The 23,101-nt window shown below is 31.5% G+C and overlaps 4 protein-coding genes across 5 annotated transcripts; 1 reads left to right on the plus strand and 3 right to left on the minus strand.

The window, feature by feature from the left end:
* Window positions 1–329: 329 nt before the first annotated feature.
* Window positions 330–7,279, minus strand: LOC119836983 (protein CREG1). Its single transcript, XM_038362464.1, has 6 exons — window positions 7,096–7,279; window positions 3,956–4,151; window positions 3,631–3,785; window positions 2,678–2,797; window positions 2,054–2,135; window positions 330–538 (listed from the first exon to the last, which is right to left on the minus strand). The coding sequence occupies exons 2-6, from the start codon at window positions 4,146–4,148 to the stop codon at window positions 387–389; spliced, it is 702 nt and encodes a 233-aa protein (XP_038218392.1). The 5' UTR covers window positions 4,149–4,151; window positions 7,096–7,279; the 3' UTR covers window positions 330–386.
* Window positions 7,280–8,009: 730 nt separating this feature from the next.
* On the minus strand, window positions 8,010–15,144 carry LOC119837004 (cleavage stimulation factor subunit 2 tau variant). Of its 2 annotated transcripts, XM_038362485.1 has the most exons (11): window positions 14,910–15,144; window positions 14,562–14,830; window positions 14,084–14,209; window positions 13,716–13,823; window positions 13,501–13,585; window positions 12,956–13,009; window positions 12,373–12,517; window positions 10,701–10,730; window positions 9,270–9,373; window positions 8,827–8,912; window positions 8,010–8,180 (listed from the first exon to the last, which is right to left on the minus strand). In XM_038362485.1, exons 1-11 carry the CDS (start codon window positions 14,971–14,973, stop codon window positions 8,061–8,063), a joined length of 1,191 nt encoding a protein of 396 aa, XP_038218413.1. In that variant the 5' UTR covers window positions 14,974–15,144; the 3' UTR covers window positions 8,010–8,060. The 2 variants fall into 2 exon arrangements, with proteins under 2 accessions (XP_038218413.1, XP_038218421.1); XM_038362493.1 differs by lacking the exon at window positions 10,701–10,730 and having other exon boundaries at window positions 14,910–15,143.
* A 1,249-nt stretch (window positions 15,145–16,393) lies between these two features.
* LOC119837855 (leucine-rich repeat protein soc-2 homolog) lies at window positions 16,394–20,230 on the plus strand. The gene has a single exon (XM_038363636.1). The coding sequence runs from the start codon at window positions 16,765–16,767 to the stop codon at window positions 18,457–18,459; it is 1,695 nt and encodes a 564-aa protein (XP_038219564.1). The 5' UTR covers window positions 16,394–16,764; the 3' UTR covers window positions 18,460–20,230.
* Window positions 20,231–20,275: 45 nt separating this feature from the next.
* On the minus strand, window positions 20,276–22,896 carry LOC119839500 (ras-related C3 botulinum toxin substrate 1). The gene is made up of 6 exons (XM_038365802.1): window positions 22,734–22,896; window positions 22,524–22,639; window positions 22,207–22,356; window positions 22,038–22,120; window positions 21,624–21,784; window positions 20,276–21,375 (listed from the first exon to the last, which is right to left on the minus strand). The coding sequence occupies exons 2-6, from the start codon at window positions 22,637–22,639 to the stop codon at window positions 21,298–21,300; spliced, it is 588 nt and encodes a 195-aa protein (XP_038221730.1). The 5' UTR covers window positions 22,734–22,896; the 3' UTR covers window positions 20,276–21,297.
* Window positions 22,897–23,101: the final 205 nt, after the last annotated feature.

The following is a 23,101-nucleotide window of genomic DNA, read 5'->3' on the forward strand; positions in this document are numbered from 1 at the left end:
TACTCAGCCTAATGGTTAATTGCTAACTCTGCTATTACTCCTATCAATTACCACTGAAAAGTTATCAGACTCAGACCTTACACTAGCAAACTGAAATTACGTGTATTGAAAAAAAAAAAACTAAATAGGTAATAAAATATTTATATCTTATGCATTTATATAATATCACGTTGCTTTTTCCATTGTTTATTATTAATGTCCATAGTTTTAAATAAAATTATTATGAAATGGGTTATATTATCAAAAGAATAAAATAAAGACATGTTAACAGATAACCAAATTTATTATTTCATATAAAGTGAGTATAAAATGTATTTTGCTTCATCCCCGTTGTATATTTGTGTGTATCATATTATACATTTTGAATAATATACTGCATATAGTATTTAGAGCCTTCGGTGGCTGAAATTATCAAGCATTTCGGTTCCCGTGTAGTTATAAGCGAGGTAATCTTTAACGGACACATATTTCGCGCCGCCGAACCAATCCACCATTGCAATTTGGGCAATCTTCATTTTGGTGATGAACCAGTCGTGATCTGCAAAAGAACGTGATTAATGAATATTAAATAAATAAGTAAGATTATTATACTAATTTAATATTGTACCTACTTATCTTCTTTCACTACAGGGCACACAGGACCAAAAGTTTTATTACTTTTACTTTCCAAAACGACCCCAAATGCTTACGTGCCCAAGGCGTTCATCATCAAGGCAATTTTGATATGGTGGGAAATAAAAAAGCAAGAATTCCATTTTAATTTCATTGCGTCAAATAAGTCAAATGTCTCAGTCGTCGATGCGTCAAATCGACTGAATTTGGTTTTATTTTTCTCGAAACCGTATAAAATTTTTGGCGAAAATAATTTACTTTTCTGTTTTTAGAGTATAATATTAAATTCCAGTTCTTATCTTTGGTAAAAAGGTTCTTCTCTATCTTTCTTATTTTTACAATTATCTATATATATATATTTATAGATATATACAAAAAATTGCACAATAATATGTAATTTGTATATATAAATATAAATGTTTATATATCCCAAACATACAAGTTTTCATTAAAAGTCACAGGTAGGTGATTACCCATATTAGTTAGGTACGAACTTATTCAATTAAATATTTCGGTACATTTTGCATTACCTAGTCGCTAGCAACAGATTTTAACTACAAAAAATGTATAATGCCAATGTATTATAACAGATTATGTACGTATTGCAACATTTTAAACGTTCACAATCGAACTTGTTTGCAAAAAAAAAAATTAAGTCCCTATCACACGATTAACTGGTTTGTTTTAAATAACCTGAACCAGGCTTCCGCATAAATACCGGGGAGATTAACTTTCTCACAGCGGCCTTATGAAGCATGAATTATAGATACATGTTGTGTATTAACAAGATTTTATAGACTTCCTGTAAAAGCTTTCTTTTCTATTATATTATTTAAATTAATATAAAGGTTCACATATTTCTCATGTTTTATTATAGCTTAATCATTGTACGTAAATACTTTTTGCAAAAATCTTATCATCCCACCTTGAGTCTTGACCTAACCTTATCGCTACATTAAATATGTCACGTTCGGTTTCTGACCTTTTCTTTATCTATGTTATGTAAACTAAAATAACCAACAGAAGTTCCCTGAACCCCTTTCTAAAAAAATCTATTTTTATACAACAAATAAATAATAAATAACTAGGGGAAATCAGGAAACTATGATAGAATATATCGGACTGAAAAATGTCTTCTTACGTTAAAATATTTAGCTTTTTTAGATTTAAATAAAATAGTACTCATAATTAAAGTAGGCTAATATGAGGATAACCTATTAGTTGATATTTTATTGCATACGAGTAATACACATTGTGAACATTTTCAAGAACAATAATTTTCCCAGATTTATGCTCGCCCTCTGTGCCTATTGTCGATAGAGAATGTAAATATTTAAAGCGTAATATCAAGGATTACAATTGAATATACCACGATGTTTATTTTTACTAAAAAGGTCGGTACATTTACTACCAGTTATTAAATATCCAAATAGATACAAACCGGTCGGCCATGTTGCCATCGCCGGATGTCTTTCAAACAAAGCGGCCTTCGCGAACTTAAACTCGGATGTGCCTTCTTTGACCTGTCGAAAACAATAACATTATTATAACATATTTAGTTTTAGATATGTTCATCTATATTTAGCTAGCAGATCTCGATGTCTTGCTAATATTTGATCAGTTTTATCGCTTTGCGAATATTAGATTGTACCAATAAGGAAGCAATAGAAAAATATCGTAGCGAATGAATGAGCAAAAAATCTCGAAAAATCGTTTGTATATTTTTTGTACTTTAACGTATGTTACCTACGTAACCTTGAACTGTAAATTAGCAATACATTATTTCATGAATATTAATAAGATAAAGCTTGCTTGTTTGCTTTGATTTCTTAATGAAGTCAAAGTCTGATTTTTTGCATTCATATAATGTATATTTGGAATATACTTAAATTTGTTGATTATGTATGTTATGGAAAGTCTCAAAGAAATAACTTCTCGATTAAAAATGGTTGCATTCATTTAGCAAACCTGCCACTTCCAAATCCAAGAGTCGTGGATGTATTTGAATTTTGATTAACAAAAGAAAAACGTGTCTATCAATAGCAAAAATAAATAACATAATAACCTTCTTCATTTTTCCCGAGAGCATAAGACGGGTGCACCTTGGATCTTCCGGGTCGTATTTTTGGTTCTCACAGAATCTTGTTTCCTCCAATGACACCAAAACAGTTGCGCGCGTATTTTTCTGTCAATTAAATATTTTTCATTTTTTTACTACTAACCTAATTATTTATACTGTAAGAATAAACATTGTACACATTTATGTTGAACAATAATTAGACGCATAAGACATGCAGAATATATCTGCAAGTGGAAGTAATATTATCCCCCTAATACGGACGGAGAACACCTGCCTACTTGCATATTTATGACAATTCCTGTTAAATGAAGAAAAAAAAAGTATTTTGGTTACACATTTACCAGTTATTCAAAACAAGATTTATTTTATTTCATAGTCGATGATGATGATCGATAAATAAACCAATGTGGTTTTTAGAAATATTGTTTTATTCATATTATATCGTATCGTGGGTGTAACTAAAAATGTGCTAAAGTTCTATACCTATCTCAAGAGACTTGTTTCATTCAACTAGGTAATAATATTATTCCTGACCAACGACTACATTAATAGGTAACACTTAACATTTTATCGCTGGCATGTTATGTATTGGACATTACGTTTATCATTGCTGTGTAAATATGCTAAATATAGGTATTTATGATAACACATACCAGTAAAAAGATATAACTACCTAGGTTAATGTGGATTTGTTTAATTAATGTAAAATACCATATAAGTAGTATTTAGATCTTATAAATAATATTGTAAGGACATCTGAGTTAACTGTGATACGATAAACCTATCTTTATTATAAATTTTTTTAAGCAAAAACAATAAAAAAAATATATATAAATCAATGGATCGTTAGCATCTTGTTTTAAATAATGTATGAATGAGGATGACACTGCAGAAATCAGAAATTCAATACAGTTATTTTAAATTTCGAATCAATTTACCGCTAAATCACGAGCTGTGAAGTCCAGAGGTGACATATAGAAATACGGGACTCCAGTGGAGTTTGCGAGCGAGCCATCGACAACAGATTTAACATTAGAGAAGGGGAAACCTTCTATAGCTGGCAGCACGGATATAGATGCAATCGAAGCCCAATCTGCAAAAAATGAAGACTCGTTATAGTTGAGAATTTTACTCATATAAGCACCTCCGATTTTAAAAATACAAAGGCCGGGATTGATGTTTTGTTTTAACAAATGTTACCTATAACAGTCAGAATTTATAGGTATTGTCAACAATACATTATCATTCAGAATAAATACATACTGCAATTATGAAGTACGTATCTGGCCATAGCAACCAGCTTGGTGTGGTCGGGGGGCCCTGCCTTGTGCTCTCTGTGGTGGGGACGGCGAGTTGAGATTTCATTGGAGAAGTCTTGATTTTGATAATTTATTCCATATCTACATTCTCCGTATATGTTCAATAAACTAACCGCGACTATGAATAATTTCCACATTTTCTAAAAACAGAAAACAACACATAGCTAATTATTTACATATATAAATAAGATAAATACAATAGTCATGGACAAACGCATTATGCTATTATAAATGTGATGAATAAATCGATTAAAAAAATAACAATACTGATTTTAGAATCAGTAAGATACGTATATTGGCGCCATATATAAGTTCAATGTTCTATCTAGTTTCATGCGATAAGTGAAAAAAAAAAATACAATTTAATACATTTTCCAATACCGTCTGAGATAAACTGTATCAATAAATATGATATCCCTTTTTACTTGATTGGGATACAAATTGAAAAAAAAAAATTGAAACAGAGATGAGAACATAACTTAGAAGTACAAAACTGAATATCTTTCTTCTTTAAACACTATTTAATAAATTTCACCGAAATTAGTGGCTTCGAAAATCGACATACATAATATAATATCTGCATGAGAAATTTGTTTTCATGTAAGCTAAACTATTCAGTTATATGACCTTGATCTAGGTCTAGCCTAGGACTAGTATAAGCTGTGTCTAGCCTAGGACTAGTATATAGTATAACTTATTGTGGGAGTCGAGCACGCTTCGGCACGAATTGGGCCAGCTCGCACCGGGGAAGTACCACACCCCCACAGAAAACCGGTGTGAAATAGTGGCATGCCACTGTGTTTCGTATGTTATAACTCGACATTCTTAATTACGGATTTGTATAAATAGCTCCCTCATATTTAGTACTGGAGCCTGTTACTTGTTAGCCGAGCCGGGGCACGATCTGTGGCTTTAGAGGTCACCCGCATAGTAAGAGTGTTTCATACATGACTATTTTTAAGGCGGCCAACCATCCCGTAGTACTGCAAGTGCCAAACAGACACATTTCCTTTTTTTACAGAAAAAGTACTCTTTCCTGAATGGTCTGTACTCTGTAGATATACGTAGAAAGCTAGCTCTACATTTTATTAAATTCTATATGGACGTTTGTGAAGCATTTTACGAAGTACTAGTATTATGTGTAGCGTGATAGGGCGATGGTCCAGAGAGCCAAATTTGTGCATGTCGACCTAGACCACACTGCACTTGGGCTTAAGAGGGCTAACGTTAAGGGCTACGTATCAGTTTGAGGTGCGAGCATCTTGGTGGGATGCTCGCACCATCAAGTCACACATTTACCAGTTATCATTATCATCAACGAATAGTGCATGTTTGCTGGTTTATGGTATCTTATTGGCTTTCTTATACGGTTATTCAAATCTCCCACATCTCCCATGTTTATTTTTTTATTCAAAACTACTTTCTCATTTTACTTTTTAATATTTTTATTTTTAAAATTTAAAATTTTTCCACAGTATTTATATAACTGTATCATTACTTTGAAAATGTCAGACCACACGATGAAATAGAAAACCTTTCGGTACCGAAAGCCGGAAAAGTGAACGTGAATAGGAAAGAGTGTCACAAACTTAAAAAAATAATGAACATTGAACAACATGTTTAATTTTTATTCACCATACATTTACACTGAAATGAATAAAAACGTATTTCCGGTCAACAATCTTTAATTTATTATTTGCGGACAAAATTCTCGGAAAATTGCATACAAACTAAAATATAAATAATTAAAAAAAAACAAAAACTAACACTGACCTTGCAAAAAAAGTACTGCAATGATAAATAAATACTATTTTAAAATTTAGTCACTCCAGTATATTTGTTTTTTTTTTAAGTCCATCGACGTTCGGGATGAGTATATTTACGTCATAATATATAACAGCGACGTATTTGCATTATAATCTAAAATAATGCTCTGATTGCAAGCGAATGTTATAAGATCACAATTTGACGATAGATTACAATTTTAGCGAATTAGATTATAATCTAGCAAGTATAAGTTTTTACAATCTTACGGCAACAATATACAAGTTATTGGTATATGATGTCTGGGAAAGGTGGACTGCTTTTATCGGAAGTTAGCTTTTCTTTTTTTATTTCACACAGTTGCGAAATTATAAACATTTTTGAGCCTATAAAATGTTATACAACGCTTTTTTATTATAATTTATATAATATACAGCCAACAATATTTTTTAAACCAACCATTCCTATTAATTAAAGAATATTTAAAAACAAGTTTCACTTGATAAAATTTAATTTTCATCCAGTAAACATATAGATGAAGGTCGACACTTATGCGGGATTGTTTGTATGTATATACTCGTAGAAGGACCTAATTATAGGAACATCCGCACACATGCGTTCTTTTCAAATAAAAAATATACCAGCTAATGTAATAGGTTACAAATTATATTATTTATACCAAATTACAACTTTCGAATTTTTTTTTTGCTGTTAGTATATATTCCGATTACTCATCTATCTATAAACAAAAATGAATCGCCAAATGTGTTAATAAGTGTAAAACTCGAGAACGGCTCGACCAATTTGGCCAATTTTGTTTTTAACGTTTTGTTTAAGGCGTTCCACTGCTGAAACCGAGACGGACCGTTAAATACTTATTAATCATTGTTTTACAAACAGCATATAAATAAGACTCCATGGTCCTAAAGGGTACTCGCGTATAACCTCCTGTCCTGTCCGTCCTGTTGTGTTAAGTATAAATACTTTATAATGATGATTTTCCTTATGCGTTTTATACAGAACATTTCCCTCTTATTTGTAGATAAGAATATAATATACTTATATGCCGAAAACACATTTGGCTTTTTGTCAAAAACTTGTTTCGAATACTTATTATTAATGCGCATTATTAAAAGAATTCAGAAATGAAATAAATTAAAGAATTTTTTGAAAATAAAATTAACTTATTATCGAGTACACATTCACCAGTTTATATGAATAAGTATATTAACCTAGCTAATGAAAAGCGAATAATAATGAACAGTATAAAATTGCATATCAATTAATTTTTTATCATTTTCGATTTTATTTAATACTTACGCTTAAAAAACAATGTTAGCAACACTAAATACGACAGTTATTTCATGTATTTCTCATTTAATAATTTATACGCGTACTGCGTAAGCGCGGCAACTTAGTAACGTCCTGCGATAACACAACACTTTACTGAATGCCGAATGGCGAATGACGCAACTGTCAGTGGCCACTAGCCGGTGCGATTTTAAAATTTAAATTGGTGTGCAAAGTGTACTCGACTTGGCAAAATTGTTTATTCATACTTTATGGCACTTGACAGATTACTCTGTCAATATCATGTCAATGTCAAGTTCATTGCAATATCAAAGTTATTTAACAATTAATATCAGGTGAAGGCTTGGTTTTTGGTTAGCTAATCTTAGTGCAATATTTGTTCGAGATATTTTCAACTTGAACTGCTTCTTAACGATATCCCTGTTTGATAAAACAAACAATATGTATTTTTAATTAAGATTTGAATATTTTTTTAGAGAAGAGTATTAGAAATTATAATGTCGATTGAAAAACCTCTAGAACTATTTAAAATAAATGGCATTTGATAGCATGCAATCCAAAGAAAAAATTTGTAACATTTCGCGTCGTTAGCAAGTTTTTGCATTGAACAGCGGTATAGAAGGTATCCAAAACTAGGCTATCCACTTCGTTTTTTTAAACTGTTAGTTGGTACTCATAACATTGATCAATAATCCGTACTGAAAGTATAACATGGATTATTATGTTTTGATATTCGATTAGTAATTTAAACAAACGATCTAAACAATGTCTATGGATTAAACTCCATTAAGACAGATTAAATATAGACGATAATACACAAAATATCTACATAATACTATAAAAGTTGGGTTAACGATCTCAATTGCTATAATTTTAATTTTTAATGTGAAACAATGCTGGAATAAAACGAAAATACATCTTAAAATATTTTTTTATTACACATAAAATGATATATTTTTAATCATTTGCATAAATTAGCGCTGTGTGCTCTTAGCGATTTGTTCTTTCAGCATGAGGATACTGGATCGCTGTTCGGGAGGCAGGAGGGCAATCTGTTCATCAGATAACTGCAGCACTTGCATGATCAAGGCAGCCTGTAAATTACAGGTGATATAAGTGATGTAGTTTTAATTACGTTGAATTTTTTCTTAAATATTCAACTATGTGTAATATAGTTATCCTCATTGTGGTCTGTAGATCTAAACAATCCGTTCGAGTATGCACCAGTTTTAGCTAGTTATATGATATCCGTATAACTAGCAAAATGAATAAAATTATAATTTTATTGATTACACATCTAGATATAAAAAAATGCTACGACACAGTTCAAAGCTGTAAGTGTATAGTTACTTCGTAAATTGTACCAAAAATAAATAAATCGCGGGATAGTGGAAAATATTACTCTATTGTTGAAGCATATTTTTCGTCTTAAGCTATGGCACATAAGTATTTGGGGCCCTATCGGAAATTTTAAAAAGTCCTATTTTAGGACCTCGTTTCGACTGTGCAGCTTGTCTTTAGAATCGGAGTGGTTTGCATGGGTGATCGCTAGATGGTGTACTTAGTAAATTAGTATGCGTCCGGAAATATTTTATATTATTATTATTAGTACAACCCGATAAAAAATCTTTTCTTTCTGTGATTACATCTTCCGATATCCTAAATAAAATTTATACTGTACTGTAGCCTAGATAGCAATTTGAAAGGACTAGAAAATGCAACACTATTAGGTATTCTTACCTTTTCTTGATCCGACGCACCAGAAGGTATGCCTTGAATAGTTCTAGCCTGAGCGACGCTGGGCATTCCCGGAGGCATTTGCGGAGCTGCAAATTTTAATCACTATTTTATTAAGAAATTAGAAAATAAAAATTATATACAATTTTATTTTTTTGTACCAGTGGACAACCGAACTGGTGGATCACCTGATAGTAATCGATCACCACTACCCATGAATGCTGAATCATGAACGAATGCGTTGCCCGCTTTTAAGAAGTAAGGAAAGGTTCGATGAATGGAAAGAAGTGAGGAAAAGGAAATGGGCAAAAAAAAAATTCGAGTTGTGGAATCATAAAAAAACAGAAGTTAAAAAATGAATAACTATTTTTCTGATTGCACCCATCACTCGTATTTTTAACTATAAATATCTGAATTAAGATGGTAAAATTTTAAGTATAACTCACGAGGCTGCTGCATCTTGGTTTGAGTCCTTGGGTCGTTAGGACGGACGCGTGGATCAGCGCTGAATCCTTGCATGTTCGCTAGACGAGGATCACGCGGGAACATTCTAGAATTTATTGTAGTAAAAATAAGTTTAAACAAACAACCTACTTACAGTGTGCAAGAGTGCATTCGCTTTGGCAAACAACATTAAAAAAAACATAAATAACATATGTTTATTTTCAACAAAAAATCTATACTGCTCTAAAATTGATAGAACTAAATCAAATGGAAGAACTACGTGGGACGAAAGGGAAGGTACCAGTTTTCAAATGAAAAAAGAATCGTCAAAATCGGTTTGACCCGTCAAAAGTTCTGATTAACCAAACACAAAAAAATACAGTCGATTTGAGATCCTTCTCCTTTTTACACGCTTTTTATTAGCTTCCCCTGTATGTTTGTTTGTAACCGACTTCTTTGGGCGCGATTTTGACCCACTTTAAACGGCCAGATTTCGTTCAAACTTTGTAGATTTATTGAGGACCGATGACAATACACTAATTTGATAAAATTATTCCAGTTTTCAATTTGCAAAATATGATTTTTGTCAAAGCGTGTTTTTTAGTTTTTTTAAACTATTATATTTTATTTTGAAGTAGGTTAAAATAATGAATCTGGCACATTCATTCCATTTTGAATTTTAAAGATTGCGTGTCAGACCAATAAAAAACTAAACATGGAACTAAAGGTAATATGCAGACGATTCCGTCATATGAACACGTAGCGATTGACGAAGGAGTGATATAAATTTTAAGCGTTTCATGATTCTCATACAACCATTTTACTATAATTTTTGTAACGATTTTAAACAACAATCAAAAGTAACACGTTGTGTTGTTAAGTTCAAATTTAATTGTTGTTTGATCAATTTTAAAGAAGTGGGACTATATAATTTTATAACAAAAATTTATGAAATATTCTAGATAATATAAACGTTTTATAGATTGAAGATTCGCTTCACAATGCTGGCAACACAAAGCCTCTAGCACAGCCGTCCTGCCCACCCTGTCAGATACGATTAATTACGGCGATGTGTGCCTCACTAGGATTTATAACACACACATAACCCTCATGGGGCTTCACTTATTCCATTGCTTTTGTTTACGACAGTTCCGTCTTTACTCTTTTATTGGTCTGAAGATTGCATTATGCGTATGATTACTTTACTTTATGAATGTATTCGATGTTGAAACTTAAAGTAACTATCATGCTCATGCACACAGGAAAAAATGGAAAATATAGCAGTGAATTTGATAGGTAATGAAAGTTAACAAAATCTTAAACTGGTTTGATTTTTCTTATAAACTTATGAATGTAATAACAACGTATCTCTACAATGATATTGCGGGTGTTCTTTGAACTAACTACTCCAGGAGATTTCATTCAATGCTTACCTCTCAACTGGATTTTCCGTAGTGTGAGGTCTTAAAATAATTATACATATAAATTTACGCAATTCTTAAGATTTTGAAGCATTTGTAAATAAGAGGAAATGGATAAGTCACTAATAAATTTATCTTAATCTATGGGTAGAAATTATAAAAATAATTGTAGTGACAAGGCACAACGTACGTGTAGTACCTTTTTTCGGTTGCATAATTGTATGCACTTTAATGACTTTTTTAAGATGCAAATCTAACTTTGATAGCGTTAAAGAAAAAAGCAAGTGCTATAGTGTGTCCGAAAATATGTAGGAAGAATTTACTGTATGCATATGTATGAGTTTGAATTCGATTTTTAAATGTGTAGATAATATGTTAATTCGGGATTGCATTTTAGTTTTTAAGAGTCAATGTAGCTTAGCTTTAATTTTTGTTTCTGAGTATGAACCTAAAAGTAACCTTAAGTTTGCGTTTGATTGTTCTGGTTATGGTTTACAATGAGTTTTGAAGTGAAACTTCTTTAGAATCGTTGTGATTTCAAACCTGATGCAACGGAAAAACGACAGGTAAGAGACACAAATACAAAATGGGTAAAATGAAGCCGGCAAAGAATGAGACAGAAATATACATACTATTTTATATTATCGGTCTCTCCTCTTTGTTCCATACTTCGTTCTTTTGTCGATTTACTGAAGTTTCACCTCTATCGTGTGTGATTCGCACAGACAACTTTTTTTTTTTTATATCACCGCCGACAATGGAGCTGGTGGGTCGCCTAATGGTAAGAGCTACCACCGCCCATGAACATTTGAAGAGTCGTAAGGTCGATTGCAGAAATTAGGCCTCTACAAATGCATTGCCGACTTCAAATTGAAAAGGGATTATTTTATTTATTTATTTATTTTTATTTATGTCATAGCGGGCAGCTGAGCTGGTGGTTCGCCTGATGGTAAGCGATCACCACCGCCCATAAACATTCGCAAAGGTAGTACCTCCGTGAATGCGCTGCCCGCTTTTATGGGGTAAGGGAAAAGGAAACGATTAACGACTGGAAAGAAGGAATGGACTAGGACGGGTGGGGAAAAGGAAACGGGCCTCCAGCTCCCCCACTCACCGTACGAAACACAGTGGCATGCCACTATTTCACGCCGGTTTTCTGTGGGGGTGTGGTACTTCCCCGGTGCGAGCTAGCCCAATTCGTGCCGAAGCGTGCTCGACTCCCACAATAGATTAAGAATGGATTGATGAAGGAATAATGAAATGGACTGGGAAGGGTAAGGAACAGGATATGGGTCTACGGCTCCCTCACTCACCGAACGAAACACAGCAGTATATTACGCCGGTCTTTTGTGGAGATATGGTATTTCCCCGGTGCGAGCTAGCCCAATTCGTGCCGAAGCGTGCTCGACTACGACATATATGAAAGAAGTTTGAGTATGATTCTGATTTTGAGTGTGATACTGAGTTTGCGCATTATTTTGAGTTTGAGTACCACTCTGAATTTGAGTATGCTTCTTTGTTTGAGTATGCCTCTGAGTTTGAGTATGCATCTGAGTTTGAGTATGCCACTAAGTTTGAGTATGCCACTGAGATTGAGTATGCCTCTGAGTTTGAGTATGCCTCTGATATTAAGTATGTCACTGAGTTTGAGTATGCCCTTGAGTTTGAGTTAGAGTTGACTCACGCGTCCTGCTGCGGCGGCGGCGGCACGGGGTGCGGCATGGGCGGCAGGCTGCGCATGTCCTGGTCGTGCAGCGCGGGCGCGCGCGCGCTGCGCAGGTCCACGTCCATGTTGAGCGGCGACATCACCGATATTTGGGGGGGGCGCGCTGTGGGAATATACACCAATACAATACATGAGTATGTATGTGTGTAGCTCATAGATATACAAATGAAAAGTTCTTGTAACAGCGTAAGTTTTTTGCAGGTTTTTAATTAATTTTTTTAATGACTTCAAAAAAAGTGGAGGTTAGTAACGAACCTTGATGATTTTTTTTTATTTGAAAGCTGTTGTCTTATATAAATTTGGTCTAGTTTTGACAATTTCAATGTGGTTTAGTTTAGGCGAGTTTAGGTATAAAAAAAATTAATTAAAACCTTTTTTTAATATCACATCACATGCTCACTTGTAAAATGAACGAGCTTCGGTGACATGCTCTGTGGATCAATACAAGATTTTAGAAGATGACTAAGGGTGAACTTGGTAAATGACATGTCATGGCAGAAAATATTTCCATCTGAATAATAACAGAAATAAGCATACTCACGGACATATTGATTCGGAGGTGGTACTGGATTGTTAAGCATTGGTTGAGGCTGAGCTGAAAATAATTAAAAAAAAAAATGAATTGTTTATAAGACTGAGGGAGTCATTAGAGTCTAGAGTGGAAGACTATAAGCTATAGCTACTATATTTAATGTTTAATCACTGAATAATATAATCATGCTTTTTTCAAAACAAGTATAATAAAATAAATCACACTTAACTGTTACACATTCTTTGTTGCTATTAAACATCTTAATTGTGTAGACTAAAACATACATAACATATTTCCTAATTTTTTTTCAAATAAAATGTAGCCTACAACTTGAACCTAATTTGGTCTTGGTAATAAAAAAAATAAATATTGGTCTTTCACCATACAAAAATGTTTGACAAAATCTGCCTAAGGGTTTTTACACAATCAGATTTTTCTAACCATTAGTACATAACATATCAGTATTGCATAGCACTCTTTTTAAAAATATTTCATGCACAGAAAGTGTCTGGTTATTGTTTTATTATTTAAATCCAAATCAAATCATATTATACCAGGTGGTGGTGGGTTATAAGTGGGTGGTGGCTTCTCTCCTGGTTGCAGTGGTGGTGGTACTGGATTACTGGGATGTAACATGCTCTGGAAATACAATATATATAATATTAGTGATAACAAATAAAAATGTATCTTTATTAATGGGCTTATTGAGATTCCTATGTATGTATATAACGCTTGATTGGATGGATTGTATAAAAACAAATATACTTACTGCTGCAGTAGCTGGATCAACAATTCTCATAATAACTTGAGCTTGCAGCAGTGCATAAGCCAACTGGGGGTTTTGAAGCAACATATTCCTCGCCTCAGTTGGATTATTCTAAAAGAAAAATAAACATTTTTTTTTTCAAATCATAAACATGGCTATAAAATATGATGGCTAAACTGAAATTTATTAAATAAATACAGGGTAAAATAAAATGTAAACGTAACATACAATATTTAAACATTGTTAATGTATTTATAAGTTTGAGAATTGAGCATACTTTCGCATGAATTGGGCTAGCTCACACCAGGGAAAGTACCACAACCCCATAGAAGATTGGTATAAGTAGAAAAACGTAAAATAAATTAACACACCTGAATACATAGTTTCATTTGTTTCATTAATTCAAACATTTGCTCTGGAGGTAATGTTGCCACTGCTTTACTTATAGCTTCTGGAGCCTTGTCTGGATCTACCGGGTCGCCATATGGATTTTCTATCTAGGAATAAATACACTTTTTTAGAGTATTCTTGTATGTTTATATATTTGAACAAAAAATTTTATGATGTTCTATTAAACTCATAAAATGGAAACATTAATAAGAGCCCTATAGTCTGACGGGTACTAGTATATATAGTTGCTGTGTTAAAAATTTGCATGAGTCAAAAACATATGCTGCTTCTTGATGCAACCAGGTTAAAAGGATCCATTTAATTTATAAAAACATTTATAGAAATTTCATCACTTTCATTAATACTTAAACTTTAAAAAAAATAAGCCTTCACATGTTTCATTTAGAATAATAAATAAGTAAATAGTTTTAAATTAGGTATTTGACAATTATTATATACCTGTGGCCCTTGCATTAAAGCTTGCATTTCCATTCTTGATTTTTCCGTACAAGCATTATCAACTCTTAAGGATCGACCACCTATTTCATATCCATTTAAATTTCTCATTGCACTCAAAGCAGTTTCTTGGTCCTTATATTCACAGAATCCATAGCCCTTAGGCTTGCCGGTTTCTCGATCAAACACTAACTTAAAAGACAACACTGGGCCCACTTCACTGAATATATCTTTTAATTTCTCTTCGGTTGCTTCGTACGGGATATTACCAACTGAAAAAATGGTTACGTTTTCAATATGTTGTTTTACTCTTTACTTACTATATAAAGGTCTCGTAAACGATTCACGTACCGAAAACAGATCTCATGGATTTATCCATGATACTTTGTTCTTCCTTTTCTTTGTTTTTATCCATTTTGATTTAAAACTTGTTTCCAAAACTTCAATTAATTATAAATTATACTTATCAATTAATTCTATTACAATGGATTTGTGAAATATATTCAGAAATATATGCACATAACAGTTTGCACATCAATGCTAGCTAACCCCAGCCGCCAAAACATTGAGAATTAGGATTATTGACATTTGGAATTTGGCATTACAAATTAGAATTTGACAGTGACAATATGAAATTCCGTGCCCCAAAAGAAGTCTACACTGGCAAATAGTTGAAACTTATTGCCATAAAGGAATAAAAAAAATAAAAAAAAAAGAAGTCTATTGACGCGATGCTTTATTTTTTAATATTTAATGGCTTCGTTACGAGACCTTTAAGCCAAGTCTTATTTTTGATAACAAATTTCTTTAATTTGACGCTATGCTGACCCCTACCTGTCAGTGAAAATAATGTTGCTCATTTGTAATTTATATGCCCTCTAAGTTGAAGAAAATAAATAAGAAAAAAGTTATTGAAAATACCGCTTCATTCTATGTATGTATAAGTAAGTATGGATTACTCATACTTACAGACATATAATGAATAGGATACTTAGTATGATATCCAAAATGAATAACTTTATGGCTGTATAAAGGTCTTTTAACTATTATTCAGGACCCATAAACCAGATTGAATTGTCGATATACATTTATTTAAATATTTGAACGCCATTCTATATTCTACGTTATGACCGCAACTTTTTTCATGAATCCACCATGGCATACCGCCTTTGCCGTAAACTTCTTTCGAGTCAGGACTCTATTTGTTTAATGCTGATTGACAATTTGATTTCATACATAAAAAACAATTACAGACACAACATTCCTAATTGTTTTTTAACGATTGATTAATATCATATTAAAATAATTTGAGAATTAATCTGTAAGTAGAATCTAATATAAGTCTACCTAAATCAAATTTGTTAATTTTGTCGAAATCGTCCCTATGGATATTGTGTAATTGATGTCCATACTAATAAGCGAAAAAACAATCAAACAAACAGATAAACAAAAAAACTGCTGCTTAACATTGTTTTGGAGTATGTAAAACAACACGTATAAATTATAATTGAACCATAAAAATCTGATGGTACTGGGTTCATCAATGAAAGGATGTATTTTTAGCCTTTTTTAATACTACTTTTCAATGTGCTTAGTGGCCCAATAAAGAAAAACAATGTGGCAGCACTGAATACTGCCTAATTTCTTCGTCTAAGTGCTTCCTCTTACACTCACAAATAAAAATTATTTACTATACAATATGAAAGATATTTTCTGTATGAAAATGTTTCATACACTATTTAAAGAATATGTTGATCGATTTCCAAATATATATATAGCCTTACTCCGTGTTTATGGCAACTGCCTGTTTGTAGCTCTCAACTGTGTCTCTCAATTCTCCCTAAATTATGTACGATTTTTTATCTGTTTAATTTTTCGATTTGCGATTCAAAGAAAATTTGAAGATACGCTGTCCTTGGTCTAAAATTAATAATTTTTACAAATATTTCCATCTTAGTCACAATCAGCAAGTGTATAATTGGAAGTGTTTTTCTTTTACTGCTATTTAACAAATCGTTAGAAATATAAGACGCTCAACGGCAACTTAGTGATTATAAAAGACGATTTTAATAAAACTGCATTTTGAATATCAGTATTGATCCAATCATTGTAAAATAGTGCGATGAAAGTGGTAAATATTATTTATTCTATTTAATTCTTCAGTGATTTAATATTAAAAATCACATTGTGTATTGACAAGTGCGGAATGAATCTCGATAATTCATCGAGAGAGAATTCGGAAGCGTTGGATTCCGTCGGCACAGTAAGTCCGAGAGAAAAATATCACAGTATGAAGGACAAAAAAGTATCGGTTCCAAGTACGGAAGGTGCACGGCCTAAGGTCGTGACTGTGAAACATCCCGAGTCAAATAAACCTAAACCTACAGCTAAGAAAAACAAACCCATTCAAGCCGATTTAGATGTCATTAAGGAGTTCATGAGGTGCAGAGATGAAGGAGTTAAAAGATTAGACCTCAGCAAGTCTTCAATTACTTCTTTACCACCAAATGTTAGAGATTTGACTCATCTCAATGAGTTTTATTTATATGGAAACAAACTGGTTGCTCTTCCTGCAGAATTTGGCTGTCTGACAAATTTACAAACCCTGGCTCTCAATGAGAATTCTCTGACAAGCTTGCCTGATTCTCTTGCAAACTTGAAATCATTAAAAGTTCTAGACTTAAGGCACAATAAATTGAATGATATTCCTGAAGTTGTCTACAAATTAACATCTTTGACAACTTTGTTCTTGAGATTCAATAGGATTAGAGTAGTGGGAGATGGCATAGCAAATTTAACCAATTTAACTATGCTTAGCTTGAGGGAAAACAAGATAAAAGAATTATCATCAGGAATTGGCAATTTAGTTAATTTGGTTACATTTGATGTATCACACAATCATTTGGAGCATTTGCCTCAAGAAATTGGAAATTGTGTAAATTTGTCGACATTGGATTTACAACACAATGACTTGTTGGACATACCAGAAACAATTGGCAATTTGCAGGCTTTGACTAGATTAGGATTGAGATATAATAGGCTTTCTTCAATACCAGCTAGTCTTAGCAATTGTGTTAATATGGATGAGTTTAATGTTGAAGGGAACTCTATTTCCCAATTACCAAATGGTCTACTTTGTAATTTAACTAAATTAACCAGCATTACTTTATCGAGGAATTCATTTACAAGTTATCCATCAGGCGGCCCTGCGCAATTCACTAATGTATACTCCATTAATTTAGAACACAACCAAATTGATAAAATACCATATGCTATATTTTCCAGAGCAAAAAATCTCACAAAACTGAACATGAAAGAGAATTTATTGACTTCTCTTCCTCTGGATATAGGGACATGGCTGAACATGGTGGAGCTTAACTTGGGCACAAACCATCTTACCAAACTACCTGATGACATACAATGTTTACAAAACTTACAAGTTCTGATCTTATCTAATAATCTTCTAAGGAGAATTCCTCCAAGCATTGGTAATTTGGGAAAGCTGAGGGTACTTGATCTTGAAGAGAATAAATTAGAAATTCTGCCAAATGAAATTGGATTTCTGCATGAATTGCAGAAGTTAATAGTTCAGTCTAACCAATTAACTACATTACCCCGCTCCATTGGTCACTTGGTTAACCTCACATTCTTGAGTGTAGGTGAAAATAATTTACAATATTTGCCCGAAGAGATTGGCACGCTTGAAAATTTAGAATCACTATATCTAAATGATAACCCAAATTTGTGTAACCTGCCATTTGAACTAGCCTTATGTGTGAGTTTGCAAATAATGAGCATTGAAAATTGTCCATTAACTGCTATTCCATCCGATGTAGTATCTCTTGGGCCATCATTAGTTATTCAATATTTAAAATCAAAAGGCCCCTACAGAGCCATGTGATATGAGGAAGATGATTATTTACCATCTACCTCTGGTACTGAAATATCTTAAATGCTATTAAAGCCAAGAAAACTAAAGGATGATTTCAAATGTAATAGCATGTTATTATGACATGCTTATAATAAATTATATACATGCTATAATTTTCATTGTATGTTTACTGTTTACATTATGTAAAACAGAATTTAATCAATATTATTTTAAATCAAAGTTATGCTTTAACTATTTAAATGTATTGGTGTTGTATATAAATCTAGATGTCAGTACTTTCTAAAAGTAAGGAATTTATTCTTATTTAATAATGTTTTTATTGTATATCCAGTGGCCAAAAAGGTATGATTTATTATTCTACTATATCTAAGATAAGCTAGGAGGAAAGATGTAACTGAATGTTATTTATATATTTTATGTGTTGCTGTTGTATACATGTGTAGAATTAATTTTCAGAAATTACTATTAGCTTCAAAATTGAGCAAAAGCATGACAGCAAAGATTCTTAATAGTTTATCAATTAATATCTGTATCACATATTACCATTTGGATTCATTAAATGTATTTGATTAATAATATAATTGTTGATGTATATAGGATTTAAATATGTATACATTAGTTTATTAGGGTTGGCTTTGATTGTTTAGAAATGAAAAGTATGTTATATAAGACAAAAAGTGTAAAATATATTGCAAGTTGTACCTAGTAAATACATGATGAAGTCTTGTAATTATAATCAATTAATTTGACTTTCCAACGCAATCAAAATGTACACCTACTGTCTATGGTAAGGATTTAATTATATATACTATGAAAAGGATCTCATAGTTGTTCACAGTATTTGACTATAGCTGTTTCTGCTCCGAGACATTGCATTATAAGTTAGTTATGTGTGTTAATTAATAATTCTTTGTGTAAACAAAGTTGTTGTAGGTGTTACATTTATTCTATAGCTGGCTTTTTAAAACAATACATTTCATTGTTTGTTGGTGTTGTAAAAATATTGCATTTACTATTTTAATGTTTATATATAGGATTTGTAGTAAAAACTTGTATGCTCATGTATAGTCCTTAGTTTACTGTTTACATCTTTCATTTTTTAAATACAATAAGAAGGTTATTCTTTTATATATTTATATTTAATGTATTGATAATGAATGCATCATCAACTTGTTTTGCATATAATACCAATTGTCAATTGAATATGGTATGTTGACATTAAAAACTGATCTTTAATATATATATAGTCATGTCCAATTATAATTGTTAGACCATGTGTTGTAGGTATACTTTTCAAAGGCCTATATTATATTAAAGCTTCTACATTTTGAATTTTGACTATTGATGAGAAAATATTGGTGTCCAAGTTAATACAACTAAATAAAATGGTTTACTCATTGTTGGATTTTTAAATTTTCTCTGCAATATAGATGTGCATAATTATCAAAGTATTCTCATTTTTTTTTATATTTTTTTGCCAAGTAGTGTATTGGTTGTTTTATGAGTAATATAAACTGTGATTGTTACGTATCTAAACAATTTAGTAATATAACACCTATTTTAATTAGCAAAATTTAATTTTGTTAAAGGTGTTAACTGTACCGGCACTGTGTTTACAAACTGTTTAAAAAAATAACTAATGCATTTAATTACTATCAACAGTGTTCTATAATTATGTGACAAAAATAAGACTTAATTAAGATTACTTTTGCCACTGTGTAAGATTTATGTACTCTTTTATGTGTTATTAATTGATATGAAATAAATTATATAAATCTGGTATATTGTTTGAATTTAAAAATAAAGGATGAAACAAAAACCACTGTTTAAATTCAATAATTTATAAAGTGCAGTTACATAAGTTTATTATATCGATAGATTGCGCATTTCGTCCTTAAATATAAATTATTGGGAGTTATATACAATATATTTCAAAGCGTTACCTGTAAATCAAAGCAATCTATAAAATATCTAGAGAACAATAATCGTTGCAGTATGATAACGCACTTGAATGCTTATTCATTCTTACATATAAAAATATTCGCCCTAATAAATCACTATAAAACACACAATATCATCACATGCCCATAAGACAGTATGAATCTAAATTATAAATACAAAATTCGATAAAATGAGACAAAAATATTAGAATAAATATGTAGCATCAATATATAGCTATCCAAAATTACGCCATACTTGACGAGTGACAAAATATATCTGATACAAAAAATAAATTTATCAATACCTTTTGTCGCAAAAATGCTAATAAATGCTGCTGACTTTTAATTATAAATGCTGAACAGTACAAAACATTCATCCTTGCAACTAGTGACATTACTATTTGAGTATGTTAATACAATTTACTAGCATCTATTATCAGTCCTTATTCACAAGTTACATAATATTAAGAATATATTTCAAAAACCTTTTAATATCATCATTGAGGTTCATTTGTGTAATATTATAAAAATAACATTGTTACTCAATATTATTCAACAGTAACAATTTGTTTCCAACCATAACAGCTTTATTTTACAAACATGTCTAAACTTACACCTATATTCATAAATCTTTGGCATATCTATTTACTTAAAAAGCAGAAAATATACATAAGAATGTTTTATTGTGATGATTTGTTTGTAATCTTGAAATTATTATTATGGCACATAATATCGCATAAAAGGATAAGAAGTAGCATGAATAATATTATTTAATATTGTGATCTACTAAATATATCAAGGTTTTTCTAAAAGCATTCACAAATTGGTTCAGAAACACATTATTACTGTCACCTTGAGATTCCTGCATGAATATGTTGACTTAACTTTGTCATTTTGTGCATCACATTTACATGATTAGACACTTCCTTTGATGTCTCTTTTGAGGCTCTGGCCTTAATACTGCACGAACTGCTTCATCAAATACCTGTATAATATGGGTAAATTATTAACAAATTCAAATTAAATTTTTGATTCAAAAAATTATATAAGTTTCAATTTTTTAAATTTGCTTTAATATGTATTTAAACAGTGCGTCTCATGTAAAACAAAATTAAAATATAGAACTATCAGGAATTTATATTGAAAATTCCAACTTCCTAATTTGGAAGTCAGGGCTGACAACTAACAAACAAACATTTTAACACTTGAACAATTTCTAACAAAGTCACATACCTGTTTAAGCCCACGCTGTGTCAATGCTGAACACTCCATATATTTAACAGCTCTGATCTTATTTGCGAGTTTCTGTCCCTGTTCCCTCTTTAGAGGAGACATGCCCTGCTCAGATAGCAGACTCAAAGTTTCGCGATCATCTCGCAAGTCAATTTTTGTACCTGGAATATTTTAATAGAAAAAAAAACTCTTTCCACTTTCATTGTAACTTCTATTTTGATATTACAAAATCCAAAATTGTATTCATATAGGCGACAGAAAATTGAGGTCAATACTTCATCACTATAAGTCACAACTATAAGATTTTATAGTTGTAGTTTCCATTATGTAGATTAAACATTTAGCTCATAAAAATATATGGTATATTGTATATCATAAATGTTGAAAACATATTCTACTTGGAATCTTACTTACCAACCAAGATGATAGGGGCATCAGGACAGTGATGTTTAATTTCTGGATACCATTTTGAAGTAACATTTTCATAAGATGAAGGACTGAAAATTATAAGATATGTGTGTTATTTGAACAGTTTATATAATACTGATGATTCAATTATACCCTTAAATTTTTTTTTATATACCTTGTTACACTGAAACAAATAAGAAACACATCGGTTTGTGGGTAACTCAATGGTCTCAGTCTATCATAATCTTCTTGTCCCGCTGTATCCCACAATCCTAATGAAACTGCTACACCATCAACAACCATTGGTGCTGAATAGTTGTCGAATCTGGAATAGACAATTTATGTATTGTATCAGACTATTTAATAAAACATTTTTACGATTAATACGACGGATTAATTTTAATAGTAAATAAATAAACAATAATCTAAATTTAAAAGTGATTTGGTTCATCTGACATGTAAAAATGCCTATTTCAATACGAAATTACTTACACTGTAGGAACATATTCACCCGGAAAGCTATCCGTCGTGTAAGATATAAGCATACAAGTCTTTCCAACAGTTCCATCACCTACAACCACGCACTTAATCGGTCTCCCTGAAGACATCTAAAACAACGTAAACTTATGATAAAATACAGAAACCAGATTATGAGTCACAAAAAAGCAAAAAGTTCAAATGGAAATACACATAGGTATGCACCTTAATATAAGTTTTATCAACTATTTGTTTGTTTTTTTATTACTAATACTTCGTATATTTCTTTAATTCACTATATTATTTAGTTAAAATAATTCATTTATGGATTGTAAAGCCAAAACTCGATCCCAATATAGAAAAAACACATTGAAAGATGGTTGCTTGGTTGCCAGATAGAAGATTTTTATAATAATTCAGCTTATTTATGTTGATTTTAATATATAAAAAATCACAAAGATTAATCTATAGTATCTATACTAATTATATAAATCTGAAGAGTATGTTTATTTGAGCTCTGTAATTACAGAACTACTAGCTGGTTCGAAATGCAAAATATTTTTTGGTTGAATAGTCCTTTTAATGAGGAAATA

The sequence above is a fragment of the Zerene cesonia genome, chromosome 3, assembly GCF_012273895.1.
Source record: "Zerene cesonia ecotype Mississippi chromosome 3, Zerene_cesonia_1.1, whole genome shotgun sequence".
NCBI classification, from domain to species: Eukaryota; Metazoa; Arthropoda; class Insecta; order Lepidoptera; family Pieridae; genus Zerene; species Zerene cesonia.

Coding starts and splice junctions, on each gene's coding strand:
- LOC119837855 (XM_038363636.1), top strand. CDS start 16,765: ATGAATCTCGATAATTCATCGAGAGAGAATTCGGAAGCGTTGGATTCC.
- LOC119837004 (XM_038362485.1), bottom strand. CDS start 14,973: ATGGATAAAAACAAAGAAAAGGAAGAACAAAGTATCATGGATAAATCC. Junction 13,824..14,083: donor AAATGAAACTATGTATTCAG/GTGTGTTAATTT, acceptor TTTTTCTTTTAG/AATAATCCAACTGAGGCGAG. Junction 13,010..13,500: donor TTATAACCCACCACCACCTG/GTATAATATGAT, acceptor AATTATTTTCAG/CTCAGCCTCAACCAATGCTT.
- LOC119839500 (XM_038365802.1), bottom strand. CDS start 22,639: ATGTCTTCAGGGAGACCGATTAAGTGCGTGGTTGTAGGTGATGGAACT. Junction 22,121..22,206: donor ATTTGTTTCAGTGTAACAAG/GTATATAAAAAA, acceptor TATAATTTTCAG/TCCTTCATCTTATGAAAATG. Junction 21,785..22,037: donor TGCCCCTATCATCTTGGTTG/GTAAGTAAGATT, acceptor AAAATATTCCAG/GTACAAAAATTGACTTGCGA.
- LOC119836983 (XM_038362464.1), bottom strand. CDS start 4,148: ATGTGGAAATTATTCATAGTCGCGGTTAGTTTATTGAACATATACGGA. Junction 2,798..3,630: donor TCACAGCTCGTGATTTAGCG/GTAAATTGATTC, acceptor TTTAATTGACAG/AAAAATACGCGCGCAACTGT. Junction 539..2,053: donor GATGGCAACATGGCCGACCG/GTTTGTATCTAT, acceptor GTTCTTTTGCAG/ATCACGACTGGTTCATCACC.